The 15707-nt window shown below is 36.1% G+C and overlaps 1 protein-coding gene across 6 annotated transcripts in view; it reads right to left on the bottom strand.

Annotated features, from left to right (window-relative positions):
• The window catches only part of CCSER2 (coiled-coil serine rich protein 2), a 158917-nt gene that overhangs the window by 11243 nt on the left and 131967 nt on the right, over positions 1 to 15707 (bottom strand). Inside the window, exons 10-11 of one of the 6 annotated variants that reach the window (XR_011463003.1) lie at positions 3182 to 3266; positions 869 to 942 (exon numbers count right to left, since the gene is read on the bottom strand). The exons of 4 other annotated variants lie outside the window; for them this stretch is intronic. Coding sequence is in view for 1 of the 2 variants with exons in the window: in XM_070364714.1 (XP_070220815.1) it covers positions 3182 to 3266 (85 nt within the window). In the remaining variant the exon portion in view is untranslated. The remainder of the gene's footprint in view (positions 1 to 868; positions 943 to 3181; positions 3267 to 15707) is intronic. One more of the 6 variants, XM_070364714.1, reaches the window with a different exon arrangement.

Here is a 15707-nt window from a genome sequence, read left to right as displayed (position 1 = left end):
AAACATTATTAATGACTTCTGTTGCTTAAAAGTATCTTTTTTCTTCCAATTTAAGTTACTGCACATGGAAGCTAAAGGTAGCAAGATTTCTAAATTCTTCCGAGAAAGGTGTTAAAGAGCAAATTTTAAAAGTCTCTTTAGGCATGATAAGAAATAGGCAGTATTAATACACTTTTTAAAGTCAAGTATTTCTAGAAGCAGTATGCTCTGGCAAGAACTGTTACTTAAGATTACCATTAAGACTTTTACTTGCCAAAAGTTATTATTTTTATTAAGTTTTCATACTGTGAAGTAGGTTTTACATATATATATAAACTTTTATACATATACACATAAAACTATCATTCCTACTTTTACACAGGTGGAAATTAGAAATACTAAACTAATGCCAGCTGGTAAGTCAATCTGGATAAAAGCTGAAGTGCCTACTAACAACAGGAAGATCTTCGAATGTCTAAATGTAGATATTTTCTAACCTAGGGAAAAGTTAATTCGAAACTGGAAGACAAGCATCATCAAGTTAAGATCAGTAATATACCTGAGAAAAGAAATATAGGTCAAAATTTCCTGAGGGCGGGGGGGAAAGACACTTAAAAAAGAACAGGATTTTCCTTTTATCTCCTTTATCTTCCGTTTATCTCCTTTATCTTTTTTAGAGATATTCTTAAATTAACCAAGAACATCCTTAGCCACTGCAGCTTTCTAGAGTTATCAGAGCTAAACAGTCCCATAAACATCAGTTATTTCACGCTCTGCAATATCTACAAGCTATCTCTTTATGCCTGTGTTAGGTCCACTGCTCTTACACATTTTAAAATACAAAACCAAACACAGACTATCTTACTGAAAACTAATAAGCCAAGCTTACCTGGCTTCTGCATTTACCAAAAAAGGCAGTTCGCTTAAGTTGATGTTCAGGAGGGCATCAGAAAGAACTTACTACTGAAATACAATAATGTAAGAGAACTCTTTCAACTACATGCCATCACTTGCAGAATTAACCTCTCCAAAAGTCAGTGCTGGAAGTTACATACTGATTAAATGTGGAGACAAATATTGTATCACTGACTACATAATCAGTTTAGTGTAGGAAAAGGGGAGACCTATTCCCAAACTCTCTGGAAAACCACTGGATTTACCCATTGTTTCACAACCTTCTCCTCTATTATTTTGTCATTACATAATAATAATGTTATTATTTTACACTTATTATTTTTATATTCCTGTCAGCTGTTCTCAGGGTAAATTCAAATAATGTAGCAGTTAATACATATTTCCTTTAAAGGAACCTTCAAAGCTCAAGAAGAGCTGTCAAAAAACTGTGAACAAGTCCTCTATCACTTTCCACAAACAAAGTCCTAAAGGTCTCAATGATCAAGAAAAAGACTCAATGTATATTGAGGCCAACACATTCAAATGCTGGAGAACCAAACTTTCTTTTTGCTAACTTGGAGATGCAGAGAAAGGAGGTTTCATCTTCAGAAAAGCTAGAAAGACAGATCTTGATAGTAGTATGGAAGAACAGACAGTGTTGCTTCACAGAAATTTAAAAAGTAGTTCTAAATCCAAAGGAGAAAGAAGCATTTGGAAATGGAGGGCCAATGACTCAGGTGAGGGACAAGAAATTTCTAAAGGTATGCAGATAAGAAACTAGTGAAATGGGTGCTTCTGGGAAACATGTTTTAAAAAATAAATCTAAAACTATCTGTAATACTGAAGAGTTAACTGTCAACTCCAATTACATAATGCATCTAGATAAGAGGAAGGAGAATAGAAGAGATAAACAGTGGGGAAAAGATCGGGGACTAAAAGGGGGCTTCAGAAAATCCAAGGTAGGCACGTCCTTCTGAGGTAAATGCAGTATGGCTACAGCCTAAGAATACATGATCAAAACTGCCCTTTGGAATTCAGATTGGTTCACCAGCAATTCAGTATAATTCTTTATGTGCTAGCAATCTTTAGAGGAGAAAAGAATGCAACTTAATTGAAGCAAGGGAAGTAAAAAGGAGGATTTACAAAGGTGGTGGGAGATGGGAAAGAAGGAGGGAGGAATGCTTTGAACAAATTAACTTGCTACTAAATAACTTGATATAAAAGCCTATGCAAACTCTATCCCACTATTCTTTAAAAAGTGCAAAAGGGAAGGAAAGGCATAATGACCAAAACATACATTTCAAACCTTGTCTCAAATTCATGTTGATACTTCCTATTGACTAATTCAAGAAATAAAATTTTATTTGAATAAATCACATTTAAAAATTTTAACTGCTTAAAATTTCCCCCTTTTAGATCTTTGATACTTCACATTATTTAGGTAAGGATAATTTATGAAAAAATTGATATGAATTAAAAATTAGGGCAAATCCATGGAGAAGGCATAAAAGTGACTGTGACTGACAATATTTAAATATCTTTTTCATTAATATTAGCTTTTCTGGGTGACTTTTCAAAAAAGATAAAATATAATCAACTTACCAGGGAAGTATATAACACAAATAAACACTGTTTTGGAAAGCAGATTCAATGAAACAAAGATTTTTTTTTGAAGTCAAACAGTTACTAAATCATTAGAAATGTTAGTAAACCATGCATATTCAAAAGTCATTTCTTCTGTACTGTAAAGCGGCTGATAAATTATAAAGACATATTAGTTATTTAAAAACACCCTTGAAATGACTTAAAAGATTTCTGTATTAGAAAACAGTGAAATGCAACCAAAGCCTTTCGATTAGGAAATATTTAAAGAAATGTGCAATGGTCTAGTAAGCCTGCTCCCTAAACAATATGCATCTGTCCATTATACCACTGCATTTAGAGTGTACATTTTTAACATGACTATATTTAAAAACAAGCTTTATTCATATTATCTCAAGGTCATGAAAAGAGAAAACACATTAAAGACAGATGCATGTCGGTAGGTACAGTATCACTGGCAACAGGTTTAAATGGCATTAGAATGACATTAACTTCAGACAGCTTTCCTGAGGCTCTACATGGAAAAGTCTGTTCACATGCAGATGTAGGAAATATTAATTAAGAGAGGAGAGCCCAGGGGGTGCTGGTTTAGCACGTGCCTGCAGATCACTCTGGACAGAGAGGAGGTGCTGGGGAGGGTGGTCATGCAGAAGGGGATACGTGAACGGGAAGCAGAGCAGGATAGGAGTGAGAGACACAGACTCACTCTGTCTGCGATGCGACGGGACAGTCCGTGGGATCCCTTGGAAGGAGCCCTGCCAAGGAGAGAAGGAGGGAGCAGAATACCCACCCTGTGCAGAGAGAGACGGGGGTGGGAGGCATAATAAAAAAGGGAACCAAAACACAGAGACACCACAGTCATACTTTAAAAAAAAACAACAGTGTTAATGAAAAGACGGATTCCATTTTTTAAAATACAGGTAGCCCAAATTACTAAAATTATATCTTAATCCAACCTAGTTATTTTTCGTATATGAAGAAAAAATTATTTCCTCTAACATTTATGGTTAATGCATATGAAGTAATATTTTTTTTGGTAAACATCTATCAGCTTGTAACTCTTTTTAAAGTAGTACATTACAGTTTTTTGCAAAAATGAAAGCATTTAAAAGGGAAGACAGACTTTAGGTGTTAAACACACAGAAATTGCATCAATAATAAATCAGGGAATTAAAAATTACCATTCAAAAATTTATTTCTTTTTTAAATCGTAGTTTTCAAAGGATTAGCAAGAAAAATAAAGAACATTAGTGAAGACAGCAGAACCACCAGAGCACTCAAAAGACTCAGAAAGTTCTAAGAGTGAGTACTATATCAAGAATGTGACATACAGGCCACGGGTAACACATGCAAACCTTTTAACAACTTGTGGCTTCTTAGCTTTACTTATTTTTATCAGCTTATAAGAACTGGAATACAACTGAAATGTCATTTACTTCAATTTCCTCACGTTCCAGGTAAAACTGGGTCTTCTAGAGGGAATTTGTTCACACAAATAGAACCAGATTAGGTCTCATGTCTCTCTGTTCCTTGCCTCCTCATTGATGAGACACATTAAACTATAGAAACACTCGTGATAACATCAAGAAAAATGAGCCCATAAACACCACCATACCTAGCTCAATGTGTAAAAAGAAAGTATGCATAATTTTTCACACCAATTAATCTGATATTAAAATGAAGTACTAAAGGATTGCAAGTGTATTTTACTGATGTTTAGAGATTTCAGGAACATTCAGGTCCAAACAGAAAACTTATTTCCACCCCTGTACCATCAATTCCTTGGCTATGGTTCAGTAAAATCAAACACTTATTTAGATTTATGAGTAATTCTACATTGCTCACCATAAAGCAAAAACCAAAAGAGAAGATTCATTTTCTATGTTGATTAAGGTAACAAATAGCCATAAGAACCTAAATACAATTAACAATCTTTAGAGTATCCTAGTAAACAGAGATCCTGTCTTTTGAAGTTATTGTAATTTCTCCACTAATTTAGCAATGGATATTTTTGGAAATAGATTAGAAAATATTTAATAGGGTGATGACCTCAGGCACTCTCCATAGATGTTACTTGAGAACTCCATTTTGCTGCTTAAGAGATGTTCTGACCCAAAACATTTACACAAAGCAAGTCCACAGCTAAGAAGGAGCATGCCCTTCCCTCCCTATGGGTTTCAGCAGGGTCAGTTTCTACTCACTGCACTGGCTAAAGAAACTTTCAGATAAGGATTTTGTATACAAGCTAAACCAGCAGTCAAGAGATTCCCTCTCCAAGAAGTTCTCTCTGGAGCTTTATGGAAATAGTATCCACTGGGAATCAGGGAACTGTGTTGTTCCCCGTGTCTTCTAAGAGCCCTGTAACCTTGAGAAAGCCACTGATCTCTAAATCTCAGTTTTCATTTGTAAGATGCAGGGCTGGAATTTGTGTCCCTATCCCCAAGTTTCACATGTTGAAACCTATTGCCCCAGTGTGATGGTTTGGAGGTGGGCTTTTGGGTGGTAATTAGGTCACAAGAGTGGAACCCTCATGAGCCAGATTAGTACCCTGTAAAATAAATCACAGAGAACTCCCTCGTCCCTTTCCATTGTGAGGACACAGGGAAAAGATAGCTGTCTACGATCTGGAAGCAGGCAGGTACCTTCATCTTGGAACTACCAGCCTCCAAAACTGCAAGAAATAAATTTCTATTGTTTATAAGCCAGTTAGTCTATGGTATTCTAACTGCCTAAACACTTTTAGTTGTTGTAATTCAGTTGCTCCATATCCCCACTCCACAGTCATTGTGATTCTTTAACCTCATAACTCTATTTATATGGCACTTAAAACAATCAACTTTGTATTAAATTGTCTCTCTTAAAAAAACAAACACAATGATACCCATTCTTAATTCCCCCAAGACCAATAAATCATGTTCTCTGGGATGGACCTGAGCATGAGAAGGAGAAAGAGAGAATCTTGTGAATAATACATAAAAACATTTCTGCCTGTGACTGCCAAGGGGCACTTCTCTATTAAGCTGACTGAATAGCTGTCAAACATTTGACTTTCTACCTAAAAAGGCAAAGAACATTACTTGTTCTATTTTTGCCACTTAAAAATGCTTCCTTTCACTTCCAAAACCCTAGGTATCATAATCCTATCCAGCCATTTCAAACCATTTTGTAAAAGCTTTTTCTGATCCTACCTAAATAAATTACAATCATTTTGTTTATAAGCATCCATATCTCTTGGTGGATACCTGTCTCACAGAATTTTTCTTCCTCTTTTCATTATGTTGATTTGAGTATTTTCCTTATTCTTCTACTAAAGATAACCACCCTGATAATAATAGCTTACTTACTTTTCTTGGTGTCAACTATATCTTCTTGACTTTCACAGAATCAAAGTAATACACTATGATTAAAATTTAATAGAAGAAAAAATTCTAGTTCCACACAAGATGCAACAGATACACTCTCCTTTTTCTTCTGCAAAGTACAGCTAAAAACTCTAGACATTAAATCTAAAACAAAGAACTCTGAAAGGTATAGTTGAGAAGACAGACCAGCTAGGGTCCTGGAAATTCAACCCCCCCAAAAAAAAACATCATAGAAAATTCCCTGTTTCCCGCCCCTCCACCAAATGTATCCCAGACTAGGTGATGAAGAAGCCAGCATCTGGAAATGCCAATGGGCACACACATAAACAAAATCAACAAAGTCTCAAGGAAAAGCTGCACCCTGCCAAAGGACCAGGAAAGAGGTGGCCTGGCGACACACAGCACTTGTGCTCAGTAAACTGCTAACACACGGGACGCAGTGTGGCTCTAGCACGCCTGTTCCCATTAGGAGAGGCCAGCTGGGAAACGCAGGCTCCCACTCTCACTAGCTCTACCACCAATGTCTTACGGAGTTTTTGAAATGAGCTATGTCAGGTTTGATGGCAATGTAAGCTGAGGACTTCTAATCTGTTTCCTGCACATGCTGGACTCCTGCTGCAGATCCTAAATTAAAACTGCTGAATAGTTGCTAAAAGAGAAGAATGATGCTGAGAACTCGACATCTTCTGAACTAAAGAAAACTTACTTTTCCCTTATAATGAATGAGATGCGTTCCATAACCCTATTGTATGTATAGAATAATTTTACCTTCCAGTACAAACTCTCGGTAAATAACTTGTGCATTAACTTCCATCTTTTTCCTATAAAACCCTCTGCCCATTTTTCTCCAGTGGGATAATATTCTCGTTTCCTCTAGAAATCTGTGACCACCAAGTTGCAATTCTGAAGACCGCCCCCCTCCCCAATAAACTGTCTTTTTGCCTCTGTACAGTTTGTGGTCCTTTCAGTTAGCAAGTTCCTAAGTACAGGAAATAATTAAAACATGTATATTACAAATGGGGAGAAGAAGAGACCTAATGAAAGTAAGATTTCTATGCTTAGTAAGTAAACCACACAAAGTTATACATATAACATAATACCAAGAGCAACCATGATATTTCTCTATAAGCAGATACACTCAAAACACTACATATAAATCAAAATGGCATTCTAAAAGAACTAAAAGTAACACAGAGAAAGGCAGGAAAACAGAAAATAAAAGAAAGGAAAAAAGATGAAACCAAAGAAATGGTAGACTTAAGCCCTAACGTTATCAATAATCCCATTACTACAAAGGGTGCTCAGACACAAATGAAAAGACAGACTGGCAGATAGTTCATGACCGAACTATATGCTGCACACAGGAAATCCACCTTATATATAAAAGTGTAAGTATTTTTAAGTAAAATAGTAGAAGTATATACCAGAAAAAACATTCAAAAAAAAAGCAAGAGTGGCTATATTAATATCAGATAAAGGAGGATTCAGAGCAAATTATCAAATAGAGAAGGACCTTATAAAATGATAAAAGAATCAACCCACCAAGAAGACAAAACAAGCCTAAATGTGTACACACCAACTGTTCATGAAACAAAACTGACACAACTGAAACGAGAATAACCAAATTCAAAATTACAGGTACAGAGTCCAACACTTCTCTCTCAACAACTGATACAACAAGTAGACAATAAAATCAGCAATGATATGGAAGAACTCAAGGACACCAGCAACAAATAGGATCTACTCAACATTTGTAGAATGCTCCGTCTAACAACAACAAAATACATATTATTTTCAAGAGTCCACAGGACATTTACCAAAACAGACCACAGCCTAGGCCATGAAATAAACCACCACAAACCTAAAAGAACTGAAATTACACAGAATGTGTTCTCTGAGCATAAAGGAATCAAAGGAGAAACCAGTAACAGAAAGATGACAGGAAAATTTCCAAACACTCAGATACTAAACAATGTAATTCATGGGTCAATAGGTCCTCTCAAGGAAAATTTTAAAAAACACACATATGAATACAAAAGTAAATACATATTATTGAAAGCTGTAGGACACAGCTGAAGCAGTGACACAATATCAGAAGCTGCAGGACTCAGTGTCACGGAAATTAACTGAATAGTCTTGCTTAGGCTTCAGAGACAGAGCAGAGCAGGCCTCTGACCCTGCTTCTGACCTTCCCGGACTCTGCCCTGACTGGGAGACTGTGGGTGACTGCCTGCTGTGAGTGCAAGACCTGCAGCACCGCAGTTAAGATGGGGGAGAAATCTTGAGATTGTTGAGCCCCTGGAGGGGGCCTGGCCAACCAAGCCCCAGGCTTAACTACACTGCAAGTTTTACACAACAAAACAGCATTAATATGAAACGAGCTCCAATTTGGTCACAGATTGATGATGATATCAGTTTGCATCCTGGGATTATAAACAGGAACCCTGAACTGCAATCTTAAATCTCACCCACAGAGCAGATGTGCTGCCCGGGACCTTTTCCCAAATGGGACTCCAAATGTGCTGTGACACAGGACTTCACAGCACTGTTTAAGTCTGGATGTTGGTCAAAACCCAGTTTGGTGATGTATCCTCTGCTGTTTCTATTTCTCTTTTCTTTAAATGTTAGTATATTGAAGGTAAACTAGAGAACTCTCTAATAAATATTTATATTATGTATCTGTATATAAGGAGTGGCTTATTTTGTTAACAAATCCTTTGAGACAGAAGTGAAAACATTTGGCAAAATACACAGCTAACACAAAATTTCAAAAGTTGCAGAAAAAACAGAAAAAATAAATGTCAAATCAATAAGCTAAAACTTCATACCTGAAGAAACTTGGGAAGGGGTAAAGATCAAAATAAACCAAAAGGAGGTAGAAAGAAGAATATAACAAAGAAGAGAAACTACTGAAACTGAACAAATAAAATTAAGAAAACAAGAAAGTCAATAAAATCAACACACCAAAGTCTGACAAAGAAAAACAGAGAAGACACAAATTAACAAAATCAGGTGAGATATCAATATAGGTCTCCCAGCCATTAAAAAGACAAGGGAATACTATGAACAACTTTTTAGTCATAAATTTGAGAAGAAATGGACTAACTCCTCAAAACCACCAACTATCAAAACTCATCTGAGATGAAAGACATCATTTGAATAGGTCTATAACTTTAAAAACTGCCAAAAAAGAAATTGTCAGGCCCAGATGGTTTCACTGACAAATGCTATCGAATATTTCAAAGAATTAACAACAATTCTACACAATCTCTTCCAGAAAGTAGAAGAAAGAATGCTTTCCCACTCATTTACGAGGACAGAATTACCTAATAACACAAAACCAGACAAAAATAGCATCAAAAAAAGAAAAAAATACAGACCATTATCCGTCATGAATATAGATGTAAACTATCTTTAACAAAAGACTAGTGTATATAATTAAGAAACAGTGTATATAAAAGAATTTTACACCATGACCAAGTAGGATTTAGGTTAACCAGACTGATCCACTATTCAAAAATCAATCAATGCAATCAACAGGCTAAACTGAAAAAATCACACGCTCATATTATACTAGTATAGCAAAAGCATTTAACAATCAGCACACATTTCACGATTAAACCTCTCAGCAAACTAGGAATAGAAGAAAATTTCCTCAGCCTTCCCACTATGATACACCTACAGCTAAAATTTACTTATTAGAGAAAGACTGAGTGCTCCCCCCTTAGATCAAGAATAAGGCAAGAATGCCCACTCTCACCATTCTTATTCAACACAGTATTGGAAGTTCTAGCCAATGCAAGAAAAGGAAATAAAGATATGTAGATCAAAAAGAAAGAAAGCATTCCTATTTGCAGATGGCATGATGGTCTACAAAGAAAATCCCAATCTAAAGAAAAACTCCCAGAAATAATAAGCGAGTTCAGTAAGTTCACAGGATATAAGATAAATACACAAAAATCAACTGTGCTTCTGAATACCAACAGTGACACACGGACACTGGAATTTAAAATATAATATCATCATCTATGATCACTCAGAAAATGAAATAATACATCTAAGAACATATACAGGAACTTGTATTCTGAAAACTAAAATGCTGATGAAAGAAATCAAAAGAAGTCTTAAACTAATGGAGAGATACATCTTAGTTATGGATTGGAAGACCCAACATACTAAAGATGCTACTTCTCCCCAAAATGATATTTAGTTATTAACACATTTCCTTCAAAATCCACGATTTGTTTTTTCAGATATAGACAATCTTATTCTAAAATTACATCAAAAGGTAACATTTTTAAAAAATAATAAAGTAGGATGAATCACTATATTCAATTTAAGACATTATATAGTGTGAGAGTGAAAGTCACTCAGTCATGTCTGACTCTTTGCAAGCCCATGGACTATATAAGTCCATGGAATTCTCCAGGCCAAAATACTGGAGTGAGTAGCCTTTCCCTTTTCCAAGGGATCTTCCCAACCCAGGGATCGAACCCAGGTCTCTCGCATTGTAGACAGATTCTTTACCAGCTGAGCCACCATGGAAGCCCATAGTGTGAGAGTTAGGCCATAAAGAAGGGTGAGTGTTGAAGAATTGATGCTTTTGAACTGTGGTGTTGAAGAAGACTCTTGAGAGTCCCTTAGAGAGTAAGGAGATCCAACCAGTCAATCCTAAAGGAAATCAGTCCTTCACTGGAAGGACTGAGGCTAAAGCTGAAACTCCAATACTTTGGCCACCTGATGTGAAGAACTGACTCACTGGAAAAGACCCTGATGCTGGGAAAGACTGAAGGCAGGAGGAGAAGGGATGACAGAGGACAAGATGGTTGGATGGCATCACTGATTCAATTGACGTGAGTCTGAGCAAGTTCTGGGATATGGTGAAGGACAGGGAAGCTTGATATGCTGCAGTCCTTGCAACGAGTCAGACACAACTGAGAGACTGAACAACAGCAAATATAGTTACAGCAATCAAGACAATATGGTATTGGTGAAGGAGTAAACACACAGATTAGTGGAACAGAGAACCCTGAAGCAGATCCACACAAGTACAGTCAACTGATTTTTGACAATGGCACAAAAGCAGTTCAACAAGGAGAGTCTTTAAACATATGGTGCAGAGCAACTAGATATTCACAGAAAAATAATGCACCTTGATCTAAATCTCATATTCTACCAAAAAAAAGAGCTCAAATAGATCATAGATTTAAATATAAAATATTAAACTATCAATATTTTAATATTTTATAAGAAAAAAATTTCAGTGTCTTAAGCGTCAAGAAGAGTTTATACATAACACAAAGAGCACAATCTGTAAAAGAAAAACACATTAATAAATTGGACTTCATCAAAATTAAAATTTTATGCTCCATGAAAGACTGTCAATAGGATGAAAAAACAAGCTATTGAGGGTAAAAACTCACAAGCCACATACCTGAAAAAGAACTCATATCAAGAATATAAAAAGTGTATATATTTAATAGTAGAAAAATCCAATCCAATTAGAAATCCAATTAAAAAAACTATATAAAAGATCTGAAGAAACATTTTAATGATGATGGCTAATAACCACACAAAAAGACAAACACTATTAGCCATTAGGAAAATATAAATTAAAATCACAATGAGATATCAACTACATACCTACTAGAATGGCTAAAATTAAAATAAAACCAACACTAAATGCTAATGAGGCTACAGAGAAACCAGATCACTCAATCAGTACTGATGAGAATCTAAAACAGCACAGATGCTCTGATAAACAGCCACTTTCTTTGAAAACTAAATATACAGATACAATATTACCCAGAAATCACACTACTGGGTATTTATCCTAGAGAAATGAAAAATTTTACACCAACACAAATATTTGCTTTATCTGTAATAGCAAAAAACTGGGAACTACCAAAATGTCTATCAATAGATGAATGGTGAAACAAACTGGAACATCCCTACTATGGAATACTACTTGGCAATAAAGAGCAAATTACTGATAGACACAACTACTTGGATGGGTCCCCTGGGTATTATGCTGGATGAAATAAGCCAGTCTCAAAAGCTCACACACTATATACCATTTATATAAAATTCTTGAAATGACAAGATTAGAGATACGGAAAACATTGTGGTTTTCAGGGGTTAGGAAAGGCAGGGAAGAAATGGCTATGACTATTAAAAGGCAGCACACAAGGGAGAACTTTGTAGTGGTGCAATAATTCCGTGCCTTAAATATGGTAGTCATTGTAGGAATCTACACAAGTGATAAAATGCAATAGTACATACTCTAAATGTCAATTTCCTGGTTTTGATACTCTACTATAGTTATATAAAATGTAACTACTGTGAGATACTGGGTGAAAGAAATAAGAGATCTATTTTTGCAACTTCCTATGAATTTTAAGAATTTAAAATAAAAAGTAAAAGCATAAATAGAGACGTAAAAGCAATGCACTGTAGAGTAACATAGAGGAAAATTATTTGAAATGCTAATTATATTAATAGGATCATATTTTCTTGGGGAGAGAAGGGAAATATGTTTAAGGACCTTCTCAACTCTATAAACTAATTTCCACAATAATAAGAAAGTTATATATTCCTTTCAGTAGTTAAAAACAACTGAAATAGCTATAAAATACGACTAACTAAATGAGACCAGGCAAGTTGAGATACAGCAGACATGTGAGCAACTCCAAGCCACAGCACTAAGAAACAGTATGTGCTGGCTCCCATGATTCCATGTCTACTGGAAGTGTTTCTAGAACTTGTAGGGAAGAGTTTAACTTAGAAACTTAGAGAATGTATGATTTAATAAGCAAAGGGAGGGAAACTTAATTTTGAGCAAAAAGACAGCATTACCAAAGAAAGAAAAAGTTCCCAGATGAATAGGTCTGTTCTGGCAGTGAGTGCTAGAATACACTGTACTCCTGAACTGAAAACTGCAGAAGTCATGGCAGCATGAAGGCAGGTTTGAGGGTCAGAAGGTCTAGTCCCCATATCCGGAAGACATGTCCACCATCCTCTGGTCCAGAAACAAGGCCTATCATCATATTTACATCTTGCTGTCTGTCCATGAGTAGCACAAGCCAAAATTCAGGCAACCTTTTATTTAGTATCCAAAGACCTTAGTGCTGGGATTGAAATACAGAAAAAACTAGTCAAAGTTCCCTGAATGAATGAATAAATGGATCTATGGTTTTTTCTACTTTGTTTTTTGGTCAATTCCTGTTACTTAGTTCAGGTTTAAAGCCAAACCCAGTGACCTCCATACAGAGCTGGCCCTGTCCAATATGGTTGTTAGCAACTACACGGGGCCAAGCAGACACGTTTCTGAATTGAAACGTGTTATAAATGTAAAATACACACAAGATGTCACAGACTTAGTACAAAAACAAAAATCGGAATGCAATCTATCTCAATCTCTTTATTTTGATTACATGTTCAAATGGTACTACTGGGTTAAACAGAATATTTTATTAAAATTAATTTTGCATGTTTCTCCTTTAATTTGGATACTAAAGCATTTATATATATAGTTCACATTATATTTATATTGGAGCACTAATTAGAGGGCAGGAAAGCATATAATTCTTTCTTAGTTGGTGCTTTCTTAGTTAAGCTCTGACCAGGAAAGAGCCTTTTGCTCATCTGAGTCTACCTTAAATCTTCTGATGACTTTTAAGATGAAATGGTTGGCATGAGATGCTTTCTGCTAGAGAAATCACAGTAGACATGTATAAAAACAAAAAGCAGTAGGGATGCATATGGATATATTACATCCAAGGGAAAAAATAAAGTACTTGTAGGAAAACATAGGATATCTGACATACAGCTTAACCATATGCGTAACACTCAAGGTACACTTTAAACTGGTGGGACAACACACACACACACAGACACAAACACGAACAAAGGAATGTGGAAACATAAAATACAAAGAGTATCTGGACTCAGGGTTTGCGAGAAAATTTCATTTCTCTCAAAATAAAGCCTAAAGAGACCAAGTAAAAACATTCTTCCATGAACTCTAACCCTGTGGAACAAGATACGGAACTGTGGGCCAAATCCTTCAGAACACCTGCCACGCTTTCCTCAGCAGCTGCTTTTTCCTGAAGCAGAGATGAGCACAGATGAGAGTCACCATGAGCTTAGAGGATGGCAGACTTTTAATTTTAACACTGAAGAGAAAACTTTTTCTGATTCATGAAGATTAGTTTGCTTGTGTCTCCCTCTTCTGGGAGAGCTTAGGAAGTCTCCTGGAATGGTCTTCCTTGCTTCAGAAGGGGTGTGGGCACTTAGCACTGAAGCACTGAGCTTTCTTGTGGATGAAACTGTCTTCCATACACTCATGCATGCACCCCCCACACACACACACAACCTGCCCCATTTTGAATCTATACCTGTATCTTAATTTCTCTGGCACCTTTCAAGTTCCAATCCTACATATTCAAATTCCTCTACCCTTCTGTCCTGCAGAATCCAAGTTGAAGTGATTAAAAAATATATGGAACCTTTTGCAGTCTTCCTTCCCTAATAAAATTTTTTCTCTCAGTTCTCCCATTTTCTTAACTGACATGCCATCCACCCTGTCATCCACATTTGATAACTTAGTCATCTTCTTTTCATTCTTCACACCTTTTTCATCTAATCACCTATCAAGACAACAGATTCTGCTTCAGTGATCTTCTCTCCATTCCATGAGAGATCAAAAATCTTAAGTTAGCCCTCATCTCCTCATGCCTGGGCTGTTATAATAATCATCTAATAAGTTTTCCTTACCTTCATTACATTCTCACTGGGACTGGTTCAGTCCTTCTGAGCCCTGCACTAAGACACTAAGCACACAGGAGGGAATGAGACACAGCCCCTGCCTCAAGATGTTCAGTTCCTCCTCTCATATTACTCTTCCTATAGCAAAATATAGTAAGTTTGGTCCCTGCTAGAAACTTCCGGTTACAGAATTAAGTTGAATGTTCTCAGTCTAACATCTTAAGTCTCTCCATAATTCCATCCAAGTGTAATTCTCCAAACTTCTCTCTCCCTCATAATATTCTAAATGTAATCATTACTACTACCATCACCAATAACTACACTAAAACATGACAAAGTACAGTAACTGATTTTTAAAAACAGAGAGGTAACAATCCACAAGTTACAGTTTTAACAATAAATTTCATCTGCTTGGTAAACTTTTATTTAATCCATGCCCAGGTAATGCGTCTGAGAAAGATAACAAGCAGCCTGTGGTGCTCAATGATCTCATAAACAATCTCACCGAGTACCAGTTATTCCAGGCCCATGGTAACATGAAACAAAATACGGTCACTTCATAATCGTGCCTAAGTACAGATAAAAGCAAGGTTATACTGTGTCCTACAGGAAATACTCCAGACTTTTCTACCTTCTGTTAGTATTTAATCTCAGCAAACTCCTGCTTCCTTAGATCAAACCATCCAAGAAAAGCTGAAATATTGTAAAAGATTCTTTCTGGCACATGCTTGAGATCATTCTTCATGAAGTGTGTTCTTCCTGGCCACAAGAAGTAATCCACCCACCCTGTTTCACAGGCATATAACAGGTGGGCTTTGGCTGAAGGTCACTGGCGCTTTACTGCTCTAAATCATCAGGGTAGCTACATTTGTTGAGAAATTTTAGGACTAGGTATTATTTTCTGCTATGTCAGGAATGTCAACGTCATTTTCCAAAAGAAGCTTCCAAGCATAATACTAAAGAGACATTCTCTAGGAAAAAAATTTTAGTTACGTATGACATTTTTTAAAAAAGGAATTTTCTAAAACATCTGGAAAAGTGTTTTTATAATTACCTAAGAAAAAGAAAAGCTAGAATTTTCCAACAAATGAAGCCCTAATAAAT

This window comes from Bos mutus, chromosome 28 (assembly GCF_027580195.1).
Source record: "Bos mutus isolate GX-2022 chromosome 28, NWIPB_WYAK_1.1, whole genome shotgun sequence".
Lineage (NCBI taxonomy): Eukaryota > Metazoa > Chordata > Mammalia > Artiodactyla > Bovidae > Bos > Bos mutus.
Note: the sequence above shows the minus strand (reverse complement) of the source record. Positions and strands in the feature narration are given on the sequence as shown.